The sequence below is a fragment of the Nelumbo nucifera genome, chromosome 1 (genome assembly GCF_055504915.1).
Source record: "Nelumbo nucifera cultivar China Antique chromosome 1, China Antique-T2T, whole genome shotgun sequence".
In the NCBI taxonomy this organism is placed as follows: domain Eukaryota; kingdom Viridiplantae; phylum Streptophyta; class Magnoliopsida; order Proteales; family Nelumbonaceae; genus Nelumbo; species Nelumbo nucifera.
In genome coordinates, this window is record NC_142649.1 from 11,889,077 (window position 1) to 11,906,459 (window position 17,383).

General features: G+C 40.2%; 1 protein-coding gene across 3 annotated transcripts; it reads left to right on the forward strand.

The window, feature by feature from the left end:
* The first annotated feature begins 5,954 nt into the window (after positions 1 to 5,954).
* LOC104610279 (uncharacterized) lies at positions 5,955 to 11,850 on the forward strand. Of its 3 annotated transcripts, XM_010276827.3 has the most exons (9): positions 5,955 to 6,609; positions 6,807 to 6,927; positions 7,178 to 7,255; positions 7,709 to 8,072; positions 8,268 to 8,380; positions 8,576 to 8,740; positions 8,859 to 8,998; positions 11,328 to 11,420; positions 11,535 to 11,850. In XM_010276827.3, the coding sequence occupies exons 1-9, from the start codon at positions 6,482 to 6,484 to the stop codon at positions 11,692 to 11,694; spliced, it is 1,362 nt and encodes a 453-aa protein (XP_010275129.2). In that variant the 5' UTR covers positions 5,955 to 6,481; the 3' UTR covers positions 11,695 to 11,850. The 3 variants fall into 3 exon arrangements, with proteins under 3 accessions (XP_010275129.2, XP_019055464.1, XP_019055465.1); XM_019199919.2 differs by lacking the exons at positions 11,328 to 11,420; positions 11,535 to 11,850 and adding an exon at positions 9,953 to 10,244; XM_019199920.2 differs by lacking the exon at positions 6,807 to 6,927 and having other exon boundaries at positions 5,958 to 6,609.
* Positions 11,851 to 17,383: the final 5,533 nt, after the last annotated feature.

Sequence of the window (17,383 nt, forward strand, 5' to 3'; positions counted from 1 at the left end):
AATGCCCATTCGAAGTTGGATCCATGTAAAACCTACCCTTTTGGTCATTCCTAGTTCTAAAAACACCAATAGGATACATAGCGATAGTTATTTTTCCTAAGCCAAATGAAACATAAACACAATCACGAATCAAACACCCCCATAATAACAGTGTTTGATTCGCTATTACTTGGTTTATCACATTCCTAGAAGAGCTAACATGGCTTCACATAAATTGGCTAAATTCACTATTACTTGTACAAGAGTTAAAACTTGGTCTCAAGCTCCTGATTTCCTCCTCAATACTATTGTACAAGAGATGTAAACCGAGTTTGTTGATGAATGAATTTGCCCTAAGGGACCTTCTAAAAAAATAATAACAGTGTTTGGATTGGTGTCTTGGTCATGATTCCGGTTTGGTAAACCAGTAATTCAATGTTTTACTCAATCCGCTAAGTTTGGTCAATGACCCATCAACCCACATGGTTGAACCACTAACACATTTGACCCATTTATCAGGTTATTGGTTTTTTTTTATATTTTTTTCCAATTTTTTATTATGATGTCATAAGTTAACCCATAGACGCAAATCTAATTGCATTCTATCTGATTAAGATCCATTTTTAAGCCAATTAAGCTATGTTTGGTTTGAAGGAAAAGGTAGAGAAAGGAAGGGAAATGCAAGATAACCTATACAAGATTTGTAAAGGTTTCCTTACTTTCCCTTCCTTTCCCTACTTTTTCCTTCAAACCAAACACAACCTTAAGATACAATTTTGATTAAATCATATAAAGTTTATGACTAAAGCATGATTACTTTATTGATAATATATTTTTTAATTTTTCTTGATTTCAAAGATGTTGAAACGCATCTCAGATGGATTTTGAAAACCCAATAAAGTCTTAACCCAAATCCATGATCCCTAAATCCGATCAGGCTTTACCTTTTAATCCAAATTGAATCCTAACGAATCCGACCCGATTAGGGTACCTGAAAAAAATTTGATTCCATTTACTATTTTTTTTTTTCAAAACCGGACTGGACCAGATAGTTGGATCAGAAAAACCAGGAATTGGTCACCTCCGTCTCACCCCAAAACTGTTTTTCGGCTAAAAACTATTAATTTGTTTAGTGAACCACTGACCTGAGCTTGAACCATTGACTTAGACAATGATTTTGGCCGCTTTTTTTTTATAATTTTTTGTCAGAATGGTCTGTTTGAACTGAACACATGATTGAACTGTTCAACTGGGGAACTGGTCTCCATAACAGTTCCCTGTCCGGTCCAGTTTTAAAAACCTTGTCATTTACAAATTGCAATCCTATGTACGTAATATAGTTATAATTAACACATGTGCATATGTACATGTAAATTTACCAACACAACCTCAACTTACAAAATCCTTTTTATGCACATCATATATACTATCACAGGAGGGATATTCCAACTCTTTCTCTCACTTGGGCATCTTTAGTATAATATAGTTTATCCTTCTTCTTTGATCTTTGGTAAGCAAATTTGCTTTTTAATGTGCAAAGTTTATTAATGTCTATGAAAAGAAATCAAGATCCATGGATTGGTCAACTTATCACAGTCATATTTTGGGGAGTCTTCAACTCAATTCCTGTTTCACCAAGCGTGGTATTTGGCACATGGATTTGCATTGGTGATTATAAATACTGCTCTATTCAAATAATTCCTTCTTCCCCTCTCATACTGTGCTTATCCTTGCATCAGCAAAATGCTTAATAAAAGCAATTAAATATAATGGTATGTGATTAGTCAACTTATATAAGTCATGCTTTGGTGGGTAGCTGCTGCTAGAACCTGGTTTTTCCAACCATGCCAGTGTGCTTATATCAGAAATTTCAGTTGTATTTGTTTTTCCATTAGAAAATCAAAATTTGAAGATAAGTATTCAAATATACTCAAGACTTCCAAAATTTTGCAACCCCAACACAACCCCATTTTCTAAAAGGAGAAAGAAGAAACTCAAAACTAAAGGGGCTGTTTGAGTATTGCTGATATGGCTGAACTAAATGATTTATAGATTTGTTATTTATGGGATCTTAGAAAGAATAAAATTGATAGATTCTAGCATTTGGCATTTTTTTTGTTACAAAGTGAATGCTTTTAGACTTGAACCCATATTCTCAGGCTTTACAGAACGAGATTTTATCATTACACCAAGCAATGGTCCCCATTTAAATAATAAATTATTAGGTGAATTGCAGATTATTACCTTGTTGTACTTTAGGGGTAGTGGCAATTGCCTCCTGAATTTTTATTTGCAACAAAGAACCCCTAAATTTTTAGATTCTGACAAAGACCCCCTCTTTGTTAACTTGAATGATGGAAGAAGTTAAGTTACCAAAATACCCATTCAAGAAACTTCTATAAAATAGGAATTGCAACAAAAAAATATCCAAGAACTTTATGAAAACAGGTCTTTCAGATTTTGAGAAAAGACTCCCTCTCTTTTAAGTTGAATGACGAAAGAAGTTAATTTATTAAAATGCCCACTCAAGAAATCTCTGTATGTCTTGGCTCAGTTCGGCTAAAATATTATTAGTGAGCTCAATTCAAACTCTATTTCCTAATTTGAGCTCGATTTTATTAAATATTTGATATGAGCTTGAGGTGGACTCTAAAGAACGAAAATAGATATGCTTTTATATTACATATATATGATATATTTTTAAAATATATAATAATATATTCTTATATCTATCTATACTACTTTAAAAAGTATGAATGACCTCAAAAATATTTCTGGAATTTTTTAAAGATAATATTTAACCCTCTATGTTTAACTTTAATGATAAAAAATTGAGAGCAAATAGGGTAATTGGTTCTTGAAATTAAATGAGTTGAAGAGAGGTAATTTAAAGATGTTCAATACATTCAATCCCCTCTCATTAAATCCAATATTTAAGTTATTAATTTGCATACATGCTCATTGAATCATATATTTAAGTCATTTTTATTTCTTCTCATCATTAAGTCTATTAATTAAATCTATACTTAATAAATTAATAATTCCAATAACATAAAAGCTTATACTTTTAAAACCTACCTAGGAAAAATAGTATTTTCATCTAAGTGGTGGTAAGAAATTAAATCATTTTGGGTCAAATGGGTTAATCCATGTTGCCACAATTAAATAATAAAATTAAAAAAATTGAGAACATTTTTAACATACATATTAAACAATAATAAGTGATGGAGGGTGATTTGACCCGACCCCTTGAGACGGTGACACGTGGACATGACTCAGCACAAGTAACAGCTCAGCACCACAACCTGACTGCGACTAAGTAATGAGCCTGCAGGACAGCTCGCTACGTCATAGCTCGCTATAGGGTGAGCTCACTACAGCGCGAGCTTGAGGACCCCTGAGGTACTGAAAGGGAATACTCCAAGACAAGTCTTTCCCAACTCGCGAGCTAGGATAACCAGCTCGCTCCAATACTTAGGCAGAAAAATTGCTCCAAAGGCAACCTTAAGAGGAATCACCTCGAAGTACCCCTAGGAGCTCGCTAGAAGGCAGCTCGCCACCAGGGTAGCTCACTACTAAACGACGCGATGTTTTCTGGAAGCTTCTATCTGACAAGACCGTACCCGTTAGACTGCGCCACGTCTCTTGACTGACGGCGCAGTCCCTGCCAACCCAACAGATTGCACCCACGTCTCTCGATAGATGGTGGCGTGTCTGTCCTCCCGGGACGTGTCACTCCTCTGATTGGGTAGTACTCTACAACGGTTACCTGCGCAGCCCTGGCAGATAACGGCTGCGACAGAGGCCCAATGGCGGTTACGCCCGATTTGACAAGAATGCCCATATTTAAGAGCCCCTTGGTCGAAAGGGAAAAAGGTATCTTGAAGTATCTTGAATATCTTGAACATTTTTGAACTTTCTCTCGAGCTAATCTCGAACGCTTAGTGATCTAGCGTGACCTACACTCGTAGCCTTCTTTGCACTCTTTACTACTTTCTCCAGCATTCTAACTTAAGCATCGGAGTATTCCCATCGGGCAAGTCCCCCGGGAATCCTTCACCGTCTTTTTCTCAGGTACCGTCCGTCGCCAGGTAGGAGCCAGTCAGCTGCCAGATAGGAGTGCGCGGATTGCGCACCATCATTTGGCTCCGTCTATGGGAAACGCTTCAAAAAATCCTTCCTCTAAGCTTCTACAATCTTCCTTTGAGAACTTAGCATTCATGGCCTCCTCCAGCAACGCCGGACGTGGTGCCAGCCAGAACACTTCTGGGGAGCAACCCCAACTCCCCACTGTCTGTATCGGACAGTTCATCGTCCCCCTCTCTGTGGACGGGATCCCCAGTTTGAACATGCCTCTCATAGTGGCACCCATGAACGCTCCACTCCCTTCCACGGTTGGATCGACCTTTGCTGGATCTTCGGTTGTGCCCCCCGTGACCAACCAGAACCAATTGGAAGACCTAGTGCAATGCATGCGAGCCATGCAAGCTCAAATGCTACAATTCCAACTTTACCAGCAACAAGTGCTGCATCAGGTCTCTCAGTACCAGTACCAGCAACAGTTTCCTTTCTTGCCTCAGGCCCAGCAACCGCTTCCCACTCAGCACTCGGCCACGAAGCAAACCAAGTCCTCCCATTGGAGCAAACGACCTCGCCGGGGAGAAGCCTTTCAGGCCCAAGATCCCTCTAAGAGCCAAGCCTCTTCCCATGGCAGAAAGGAGAGGCCAGCCACCCCCGCCTTGTTGCCTGTGGGCAGGTCGGGGGCCTCCCATCCGATCAAAGCCCGGATTGCGCACCATCAATAAGTATACTAAATAATAAATGCTTTTATTAATGATAAAAATGAAATGTAAAATTTAAAACCAAATAGAAATAAAAATATTTTCCTATTCTCTCTCATTAAATCCTATATTTAAAATATATTTTTCTTATCATTAAATTCTTATAATTAAATCCACAAAATTAATTTTAATTGTATGAAAATAATTTAAGAATTTGATCATCAACCCAACTTCCAGCCAAGAATTCACAACCTACTTTATTAATTCCTGAAAGAGAAAGCAAAAAGCCATTCAGTTCAGTTCAGATTCAGCAATCTCTGCATAATCATATTGCTTAAAATGCACTAGAAAGCAAACAAAAACAAAGAGGGAAAAGCAAATGCTTATAAATGGGGCCAACCTTTCTTGTACGCCTGAGAATGTTGCGAATAATTACTGTAAATTAATGCTTGAATAAGTCCAGGCTTGCATCAGCCGGCCTTACAGCTTAAACCCAACTTGCTTATCTCCTGATTAAGAAACCATAAACCCAATTAAAAGAAAACTTGACCAAATTCCACAGATTTGGATATTCGATCCGCCATTAAAGAATCATTCCAGCAATGACTCATTGACCCTGTGGTCTGTACTTGCCATGCAGACATAGACAGTGACGAGTTGGTGCTGAATTTCATATTTGGCGAGAAATTCAAGTCGTCACGAGTCACGAGTCATATTACTTGTTTTTGTTGGGCCGGGGCACGGGTCATGGGTCCCCACCGACACAGGCTCCGAGCCCGATACACAAAGATTCTCTTAATCTACTGCTTTTAACACCCGTTGTTTATTAATGATTTGGAGTCTAAGCAGAGCTCATTAGATTGGAGTTGGGCTAATAAAAACAAAACTTGCCACGTGGCCAGCAGTATATACTGAGGAGTGAGGACAGAGGACTGGGATCCGCTGCGGACGGTGGAGAAAACGCCTAGAGCCAGGAACGAAGATATTTTTTCATGTGAACTGCCTTAAGTGGGACCCATGTCATGGATGGTCCTGATCTTTATACACCACGTGGCGGGTAATGAGAGTAGAGATGGTATACCCTATGCACTGGAATGTTCTATGATGAAGATTCCAATCTAACGGTCGTAAGATGGGATGTAGTGAGGTCATCTGGTCGATAATTGCTATAAAATGCGAGTGGAGTGGTGAGTCATCCCATCCCATCCCATCACCACCACCACCTTTGCCTTACTCGTATCATCTTCTGATCAGCTCTCTGCGCTGTCTGCTCGGAACTTGGAAAGAGAGAAACATCTCTAGAAATCTGTCTCTAGTCTGTACCCTGTGTTTGATTTCTTCTGGGTATGATTGGAAGTGCTCGCCAAACCAGTAGAGGGCTAATGGTTTGGAGTTTGTTGTGTATATCAGGAGTTTCTGGGATCACGGCCATGGACGATGGTTTCGACAACGCCATCTTGTTGAACCACGCTTCCATTGCTGATTATTCGTCATACCCGTCTGCGTGCTTGATTAGAGTAACTGGGTACTCGAAACTTGAGTCCGTTACTTTCAAGAAGGCCTCTCCCAAACCCCCCGCCGCTGCCGCTGCTACTTCTGGCAACAAAGAATACGCATGATCTCCTTTTTACTTCTCTCCTCTTCCTCTGTTTGTTAACTCCTCCTGCATTTCCTTTCCTTGCCTGTTCTAATAAGGAATTTTGGGTCATTTTCCTATCACTATGCTGACATCGTCACCGCCCCGGTTTTCTTATTCGACAACGATGGCAACCGTGAATGGGGTTGCTGCTTCTTTAACTGTCTCCGCCACTCCCCACCAAAGCAATTGTGGAGATCGTCGTTCTCTCAGGTAAAATAAAACAAAGAAACTGAAATTCTTTTCTGGGTATTTGGTTTTCTCTGTTTTCTGTCAATTACGTTTGCTTGTGCGTGCGTGTGTGTGTTCTTCTTCTGTTTGGGTTTATGTTTCTGCAAGTGGATTTCTTGTTTATTAGTAGAGGTCGGACAAGGTTTTTTTGTGCTACCCCCCTTTCTTCTTACGATCAGGTATGATCGTCGATGGAATGGGAAGCAGACGCACAGGAGCCTTTCCCTGCTGGCTGCTGCCGCTACCCCTTTTAGCAGTCAGACGAGGGCTCATTCGTCCCGCTCTGATTTTTACCTTGAGGTTGGTTTCAATTCCCCCCAACCCATCATTACAAATGCCGATATCGCGATTCCACACTATCATACAATTGCATTCATCCATCCTAAGACCAGAATCAGAATCAGAATCTCGCTCGGTGACGATGACACGATACGCCAATCGAGAATTTGGGAGCTAATCGCGGATCCTTCCTCTATTTTTGTTTGATTTGCTTGACTCTTTTCTGCCCATCATCTCTGATTCCTTGCCTGCCTGTGTAAAACTGCTACAGGTCCTCAAGGCCGCCAGAGAAAAGTTTACCCAGGAAATCTCCTTCCAGTCCAAGGACAAAGACGTTTCTATTGCTAAGGTATAATCCCTCTGATCTCTGTCTCTCTCTCTTGACGTTGGTAATTTTCTGCTCTGGGGACCACTTTCTTTTTTCTAATTGTTCTTGTAATTTTCACTCACAAGTTGTGGCCTATATACACTTGCATTGTTGCTACTGGCTTTTCTTGATTCTAATATCTTCTTGCATTTTGAATAATTCACTGGAAAAAGAAACCCACATTTTTTTAATCCTCTTCTTATGATGATTGCTCAAAGCTTTGATTTTCCACTGAAGATTGTGATTTGCTTCCAAGCAAAGCTAAATCAAGGTTTCCATAGAATATAGATTCCTGATAGGTCATTACCTTGGGTGTTTTTTTATGTGTTATAATAAAGTTTTGAAGGAACTTTGGATTTTCAGATTTTAATTTGAGAACATTGTGCTTGCTGCCTATGCATATTTATGCACTGAATTCCATGTACATTGCTTTAGGCTTTACTCTATGTTGCTGCTGAAGATGAAGCATTTATGGCTTTTAACCGAGAGAAGGATGCACGCTCATTCATGAATGAAAGAAGTGATGCCCCGGTCTCATTTGAGACAAATGAGTGGGATTGCTTGGAAGCTGTTCCTTTGGCTGGTAGGAGCATATATGAGTGGTTGAATGAGCTTGATTGTATTGCCAAAGAAGTGGAAGCAGAGTTGGTTTCGAGAGATATTGGTTGTCATTTGGTGGAAGTTTTGGAGGCAGTGAATGTGGTTCTTTTTGAATCACGAGGATTTAAAAGGTTTCCTGTGCTTCACGACCCAAAGTATTCTTACTTGCACACAGTGCTAAGCTCTGGATGCGGCAGCGGTAAAGACTTATCCTATCTTTGTTTACATGTCAGCATCTAGTTTACTTATCTGTGCTATTTTTGTTCAACCCTTTCCAGGGCAATTCAATGATCTCTTGTAGGGAATTCCATGAGTCTCTTTTGAACTTGTCTGTATTATTGTTCCATCAAGTGAACAAATGACACTATTTGACATTATAATTACCTATTGGCAGCAATTTTGCTTAGTGTTATCTATATTGAAGTTTGTCGAAGACTTGGTGTGACTATTGTCGGTTCTCGAGTTGGGGAAGATTTTTTGATTTGGCCCCAAACGGGGAACCCTGAGGTGTGCTTATTTTGCAAACTCTTCTTTATGCATCCCTACTCATCCTGTGCTTTGTTCTTTTGGTAGACTATTAGTTTATTTCTGCATTAGTCCCACTTTCATCCCTTCATGGCTAGTCTATTCAGTTGATTCCATGCTAGTCTATCAAGCCAGACAAACAGTTAATCATCCTTTTATCTCTTTTCTTTCTACCAGGAGCTTTTCAAGGTTTCATCAGGACATAGTATGTTTGCCACAGTTAATGGAAGATGTGTGGAGGATCCTAGATCAAGAGCTTCTGACTTGACCAGTAATTCACTTTTAGGACTTGATATTGCAACCAATAGAGACATCATTGGAATAGCTTTGGCTAATTTGATTGTAAGTTAAAAGTCATGTTGTCCCTGTTAGTATTATTTTAAGGATATTATTTTTTGCTTTTTCTTTTTTCATTCAGTCATTTAAGGTCAGCTTCATTCTTTCCTTTCCCCATTTGCAGAGGCTTCACTGGAAACGTGCCTCAAAGATGAACCATGGATTGATGCTGACTTCTCCACTCAGACCTGTTCATGACAGGAATGAAAAATCAGGCAAGACTGATAGTTCAAAGGTCCCTTTGTTGCGGCCTCAAGATTTGAGGTAATTATTCGCATGCCCTATGCAAGAATTGAAAGAGACAAATTCATTATAAATGTTGTCTCCTTGGGCTTATGTAAGCAGATAATGTTTTACCAAATTCACGAAAGTTGAAAAAAATAGATCAACGTGAAATAGATTTCTATTGTGCTTCAAGTCTGCAGGGATGCATTGTTGTTTCACTTATTATGTAGTGTTTAGACACCTGAGTCGGTTTATGAGTCCTGGGATCGTGCGCTCATCTTTCTCTGCTCTAACAAGTTTGTGACATGGACTCTTCTGTATGGGTTAACTATCCATGTTGGATTGCATCTTTAGTGATGTCTCTGGATTTCTTTTCTTTTTTCTCCTCTTGCCTGTTTGGCATCTACCTTACAGAATTAGTTTTGTGATCTACTATTAATACTTTTGAAGTGGTGTAAAAAGAGTTTCTACTCTTATTTATGCCATTTTCTAGAGTTTTCTGAATGAGTTTGCATGATATTCATTTTCACCAAATGGCTTCTTTTTCCCTAGAACCCCAGATCCATGTTTTTCATTTTGCCTGGTCAGAATCACTTGGGCATTAGATTCCAAATGCTTCTACAGAATCTGTTCCTGATGCCATTGCAGCCCCCCCCCCCCAAAAAAAAAAGAGGGATAAATGAAATAAGTAAAAAAGTATCCGACATCAGCTTCCAATTCAACAATTCATTGTTTGCTTTTCTGACTAAAATGTAATTTAAAAGTGTGGCCAAATGGATTATTTTTTCCCAATATTATTTTTATGTACATGGTAATTTTTCTTCAAGCAGGTGCAGGTCCTCCCAAAGTTTTCCTTGTGGAGAACATTATTAATATATTCCACCATTATATTGAATAAGAAATTTCATAATATAGTTTTCTTTAGGAAGACTTCTATATTTGCTATTTTCTAAATCAAAAGAAAGTAAGGAAAAAGTAATTCCCTTTTGGTAGATAAGCTGTGGCTATGATCTGGTTCAAGGATTTGCCTTTACTTCTGCGCCACCAGGATCAACTCCATATAGGCAAGGAGAGAACAAAGATTGCTTAATTTAAATTGCAGTGAACGGGAGATCCCCAGGGCAGAAAAATTTTGCACATGCCATGTCACTTAAAGTTTAGGGAACCTCCCTGGAAATAAGGCTTTGTTTGGTTCTATGGGTGTTTATTGAAAAAATGCTGCCACATCAGCACCAGTGTTGGCGTTTATTGTATATGAAGCAAAATGAAACAACTGTTTGGTTTCACCATGGTAGAAAACTGAAATATTTTGATTTTTGTGTATGGGGCATTTGGGGAAACGTCAAATTCTTGCTTTCCCCCAATGCCCCAGTGTTTCTTGTATCCTATCTTACCTGGATAAGACAACTAGATAGCTGGACATGGTATCTGATATGAAATTTAGTGTATATGACACGATACAGCACCCTTGTACAGGTATCCGGGTTATATGGGATGTATGAAAGATCTTAAGTTCAGATTTTCATAAGTATGCCATTGTACAGGATTATTATCTGTCAATGTTCAGTAGTGGATTTTTGGATGAACAAGATGCTATGCGTTGATCAAATAAAGAGAAAATGGGGGCATGTTGGCACTGTTTATGCCAACTGGCTATAATAGCCTCTTGTACGAGGAATTGGGATTTGTTCTTCACAGAGCGCACCTCACACGGACCTCACAGCCACATCCGATCCTGTATGGGAACATCTCCCATGAATAATAAATACAAGCACGGGAGATGTTCCATATGTGAGGCGCGTTCTGTGAGATCAGATCCGGACTCTTGTACATGTAACTTCTATCACTGCTTAGCTGGATGGTGTTGACTTGGTAAACTGGTATTCTGATTATGGATCATGGTCAAAGTTTTGGCTTTAGACATGATACACTGCAAACTGGTCAATAATTGCCTCTGGGTTGAACTATTCTTCCCTTGCTGTGTAGATATAGCTGGGTGAAGTGACCTGGTGTCTCTGTGACTAGTTACTTTGTCTGCTAGTGTTATGTTGATACCGGAAGGACTGCACTATGTTCCGGCTTCTTGTCAAAGGAATCCAAGCAGTGGCCCACGGGAATGGTGGGCACCATCTTCAGCTGAAGTCTTTGCCTTTTCCTTCCCGTGTCCAAGTTTAGCATCCCAATGACCTGAAATTTTGGGAAGGTTAAATGCTGGATCATTTAAATGCTTGGGATGCCATATCTGGATTCTCTTTTTCACTTGAATTTTAAAAGCATATTTTAGTTATCTTCTATTATTCAGTCTATTTATGTCTCTTGAAAAAGGTTTCTTTTCCCCTTATAGAGTGTTCAATTTATGGTTGTGCAGGCTGGCTATAATGGCATCAGAGAAGTTGTTGATTCTTCAACCACATAACTGGGCATTGAGGAGAGACCATGGAATGCTTTTATACTACAGCAGGTTCAGACTTATCTTACCTCCATGCAGTAGTCATTGTAATTGGTTCTTCTGTATTTGAAGTATTGAGTGAATGTTCCTAAGGTTTAAACTTGTAATGAATTGTGATTGATACAGAGATTATGGAGAGGCAGTCCAAGAGCTTAGCATTTGCATGGCATTTGCACCTGTAGAGGAAGCAGAAGTTCTGGAACCATTTGTTGAGAAATTGCATTTGTTGCGGCTTGAATCATCCTGGAAATCTTTGGAGCACACTGACCGAATGGCAGTTCCTTGACTTGTTTGTACAGAGCCTTTTTTGGACCCTTCTTTTCAACTCTTCTCATGTATGTCAGAACTTAGAAAAGAAAGTTGGGGAACAAAAAGTCAGCAGTACTGCTTTTTTGTAATATTTGTTGTTTTTAGCCAGTGATTCTCCTTGTTCTATTGTTCATTTGTGGTCTGTGGGTGAAAACCAGCTGCTTTAAATAAATATATAGAGATCCTGTAGACAAGCAGAAAACAACTTCAGACCCAATTTGGGCGGCCAAATTTTAGATACCCAGTGCCATTGGTTGAATCTAGACACATCTCAGGTAGATTGAAGATATCCAGGAGAGAGAGCGCCTGGAATCCCTATAAAAATATCGGAAAGTATGGACAGGCCCAATGCAGATTTATAAACATTTAAAATGTTAAAAACTCTATTCTATATACCAATGTCTGCCCTTGAATTGGCATCAGTTTCAAGTTGGAACTTATTTCAATTATAATTTGGGCCTAAAAAATCCAAACATTGGGTTGAACCGTTATTATCCCTACACAAACCTCCTCTGAAGTTTCTGACAATCATAAAAATCTTTCTTTATTTTAACAAATACCTTATACCTTAAACCTTTGAGAAATTCGACAAAAACTTTTATTTTATCACTTTTTCGGAAAATGTATCAATTTCTTCTAAATACTTATTTTACTCTTTTATAAATTATTTTATATATAAAAGTATTGAAATAACTCTTTTAATTTTATAAAAACGTTAAAAGATGACTGTTAAAAAATATTTTTATTAAATTAAAATAATATATAAAATGGTAGAATGGATATTTAGAAAAACTGGTGCAAGGTGACGAAAGAGAGGTTTTTATTAAATTTTTCAAAATTGAGGAGAGGTATTTGTTAAAACGAAATTATAAGAAAGTTTTTTATGATTGTAAGAAATCCGAAGACAATTACTAGAGGGAAGTGGAAGTGTGTGGATGCCCGTGGCTAGTCAATTCGTTTTTAAAGCGCGCTCTGTTGACGGGTGTGGTAAATATTCGCTCTGTGCACACGGTTGTACCAATTGGGCCAAATTCCAAGGGGAATGTATCTCTTATCTTAGATTCTAGCTTATCACTTGATAGGGCGATAAGTTTTAGAATTTTTGGTTGAGTGAATGTGAAGGGTCCCCATGAAAGCTGATGGGCATCTTGCCATCTTCATCTCTTTATTATCAAGTGGGCTCTCTGCTGGTTCTAAGTTCTGACCTCATTTATCTGCTAAAAGCTAAAGTTGGGATTTTTTCTCAAAACCGGGCATCTGTTTTTGGGGGGATAATCCGGCCGCTTGGTATCTGCAGAGGTCAAAGCAGTTCTTACCCAGTAATCTACCACTGGTTTTTTTCATGATCCGACTCTTAAATCTATGTTGAATTCTTGTTGATCAATGCAATCTGATGTAACCGTTTCTGTTCATGTATCATTTTTTTGTGATGCGTTAATTTTTTGGTTGAGGATCTCGTCATCTCATCTACTCCCAAGTGGTCTGTGACTCAGAGGCTGAAGTAGAGTTTCCTGGTGGCGAGCTGCCTGTGTGTTGCAATGATGGCGAGCTGCCTGTGAGTGTTGCATGGTGGTGAACTGCCTAGTGGTGAGCTGCCTGTGAGTGCTGCATGATGGCGAACTGCCTAGTGGCGAGCTGCCTAGTGGCAAGCTACCTGGTGCCGAGCTGCTTGGAGGTAAGCTACCTTGATGAGTCGCCTGGTGGTGAGCTACCTTGATGGGCTGCCTAGTCGTGAGCTACCTTGATGAGCTGCCTGGTGGTGAGCTACCTTGATGGGCTGCCTGGAGGTGAGCTACCTTGATGGGCTGCCTGGAGGTGAGCTACCTGGTGGCGAACTGCCTTGTGGTGAGCTACCTTGATGAGTTGCTTGTTGGTGAAACCCGACTACTCCCTACAAGAGGTGATCTGGCTACCAGCAGCAACGGGAACTGAACCAGCTACTTCTTGCTGGAGATGATCAGCTCATCTCTGTAGACAGCGGGGACTGAGGGACCTGCACGAACTGAATCAGAGAACCCGGGGGTGTTTACCAGGCAAGGTCACTCCGATGGCTAAGTTAACACTTGGTGGAGAGCTGAGAATGATATTAGAGAATGGGAGAGCTAGAGAGCAGAGATTACCATCCTCTTTTTTTTTTTTTGCCTCCCCTCGCCCCTTAGGAGTGAGGTTTTTATATACTGGAGTCCTTGTGGGTTAGGTGGAGCAGTTCTTGGATTCCCACCGTGATGGGATTTGATTTCGTGTTAGGTGGGGATAAAGCCACCAACTGGTAAGGTTGCCCATTTCCGCCTGACTCGGGGAGTGGGTGAGCTAATATAGCCTTTACAAGTCACAATCCCGTAAAATGTGGGGTACGGTGGTGAGCTCCTCAAGGTTGTCAGGTTGGCGCCTATGTCAGGCCGCTAGGTTGGTGCCTGGGCCAGGCCGCCAGCTTGTGCCAGGTCCAGGTTGCACCAGGGCCAGGCTGCCAGCTCGTCTCAGGGCTAGGTCGCGCCAGGGCCAGGCTGCTAGCTCGTGCCAGGGTCAGGTTGCGCCAGGGCCAGGCTGCTAGCTCGTGCCAGGGCCAGGTTGCCAGCTCGCGCCTGTGCCAGGCTTCCTGGTGGGACACCATTAACTTAGCAAAGGCAAGTTGTCGTCCGAGTGTCACCTAGTTGTTCTGAGGTGCCAGGCTACATGAGGGTGAGCTGCCTGTGGTGAGCTTCCTAGTGGCGAGCTAGAACTGTCTAATTGTCAAGAGGCTGCACTTAGTTGTCATGAGGTGCCAGGTGTCACAATGTCATTGGAGGGCCAAATCCGCCCTCGTCACAATCCAACCTCTTTTTGCAAGCTTAGAATTTGGATGTTTGCTTTCTCATTGGCCTCCTAGTCAAGTCTGCCTGCAACTGCAAGTGTTAATTACACAATGGCATGGCTTATGGGCTCCAAATTTATAAAGCCAAACTGGTGCCCTCATTTGGAGTTTGTCAATGCCGAGTTGGCCTGGTGATGAATTCATCAAAACTCTTTATCATGGCTTCATCAGCTCAGGCGGTCTTTGAAACTAATGATGAATTCATAAAAGATTCAATGCTTGTGGATTCCACTTTATTATTGTCTTTGTTTTGACTATCTTTATTGTGGCGTTTGATAACTCTTGAGTAGTTGAGGATTGAGATAGGGAGGCTAAAAGCAAAATGTGGAAAGATCTCAAATTTAAAAATGGCTATTCAGCATATCTGCTTACTTGTGAAATAATGAACTATGCAGAGGAATTGAAATTAATGAAAGAATATCACATATCAATAATATCTCTGAATTTGAATTAGTTTTAGGATTCTTGGTCCCACAGTGAATATCTGTGATGACCACATTGGAGGCTCCTTCCCTTTATATGGAATCTGTTGTGTCTTGATGCTCATGAGAATCAATTTCGTCGAGTTGTGAGTCCTCTAATCCACATGTCTTTGTTGGGGTCTGTAACAAGCCAACATCCATCCACTTGCACCAGTGGCCCAGTGCCTCGATTTTGAGCACACTGATTCCTCTATCTTACACCTTGTATCGATCAAATGGTGATTGTATGGCACGAGAACCAACTTTTTCTGGTTTTTTCATGGTGGCCGTTGCCTTTCAAATTACAAGTTGATTGACCCTCCGATTCCAAACTCATTAACCATTAATGGCCTCTGTGAAACATTTTCTTTTCTTTTGAATGCTTGACAAGTTCATACTCTCTCCTGACATGCCTGCTCTGTGAACTTGAACTCTGCTACGTTGCTGTTTCGAACTCCACCAACGAAACCCGTGATTTACAGAGACACCCGGGTGGAAACAAAACAAAACACTCAAAAGCTACGTTGTTGGAGGTCACAGATAAACTCCAACCCTGTGGGCTCACTCAGTTTCTATTGATCTCTACCTCGAAACAAATGCAGTTTGATTTTAATGGAGGCTTCTGCACTGACACCCCACCTCGTTTCTCTGCCTGATTCCCCTTTGACAGTAGTCTCTGACTCTTTTAAATAAGCTCTCTTCTGTGAGGAATCATCCATCACGTGGGAGGCTTGGTGGCTGTCTATAACATTAACTTTGATGCAACTAGACTAGACCTCTCACCAGTCACCATACTGTTGGCAGAACTTTGTATCTGCTGCATGCAAAGTTAACAGTTGGTTGGCTTACTTTAATATCTCTTCTCAAACTAATGGAGGTTTGCAACTCAGAATGGAACTTTTTAATGGTTGACAAATGAAGCTTTCCTGGTAAAAGTAAAACACCACTATCTCCATCTCTTGGTGTACTGCTATTAAGTGGGTTAGGCTTGGTTGATAAATTTGCAATCTCTGACTCCTTTTTTCCTAACATTTTTGTTATTTTTCTTATCAATGTAAAAAGTAGAACTTCTCTTTCAAATGTTTGTTTTTATTGGTTTATATAAACATAGAAAGAGATGTCCTTCAGAAGAAGCAAATCAAGCTGAAAAAACTGGTTAATTAGCTAATTTAGGTTGAATGGGTAATCTTATATTTCATTCTTTCTTGGATTCTTACCTGATTTTTTGGTGCAGACGGTTCTCTTGGTGGGCCCTACCCAGTTAATGCTCCTGCTCTTTGCTCTATAACCTAATATTTTGTCTTATGTGTATGAATTATTTTATTAGAATACGTGGCAAATCTATAGAGAATGGGAGTCACAGAAGGCTAGCTATTGAATAATTCAATTAGGCCTTGGACTCAGAGCTTTAATAAATACCATCTAAAATACTCAAGCAAATGAAGATATCATGAAGCTCAGACCATCCTTGATACTTTATTGGGCTAAATCAAATAATGAACAACATAGTGCAGGAATCGGAATATATCAAAGACGCAGACCATTTAACATGCTCCTTAAGCTCCCATGAAAAAGCCGATATGGACTTGGAATAAGAATGGCTTTGGCCACCGGTTTTTGGGTTAATGGTTCGAATTGATTCAAAATCGTTGTCTGAATTAATAGTTTTACTGTTCAGGTCAGCAGGTTATTGACCAATTCTACTGTTTATGAGAAAATAATGGTTGAGGACTAAAATGGTAACAATACTGTAGTCGGTTTTCAGGTTGAATGGTCCAGCTGTCTGGGTTATCAATGGTTTTAAAACCCATGTTATCGTATAAAACAAACAAGATCTTTAAACTCTTATGATATGGCATTTTAATGATCCTGAAGATTGATACAATATGCTCTGTATCATATGAATACTTTGAACCTTTCTCTGAACCGGTCTCTTAGGCAGAAGATCAAGAGTCATTGAGTTCTTTTTAAGGATACATTGCCTCCGATTATGCTTCGAGACGTCAAGAGCTCAAATATTCTCTTATATGATGGGTGGGGGCACTGGAGTTTCAGACAATGGGCTTTTAACTAAAAGCATAGGTTCCAGTGACCTGAATGGAGATTCAAATGAAAATAGGTATTTACAGCTTCAGCATAGTACTGCTGGAAGTAGATCTGTTCATAGGCCGAGTAGCACGATGGGCTAGCCTGGCCCAGCCCGGTTCGGCCTGTCATTAAGTTGGGCTTGATCATAATTTTAGGTCCGTAGGCTTGGGTTAAGGCCTAAAGCACTGAGCCCGATTTTTGTTTGGGCCGGGCTCAGATTTTCTCAAAAAAGTCTGGCCCGAGCCCAAACCTGATTTGATACTATA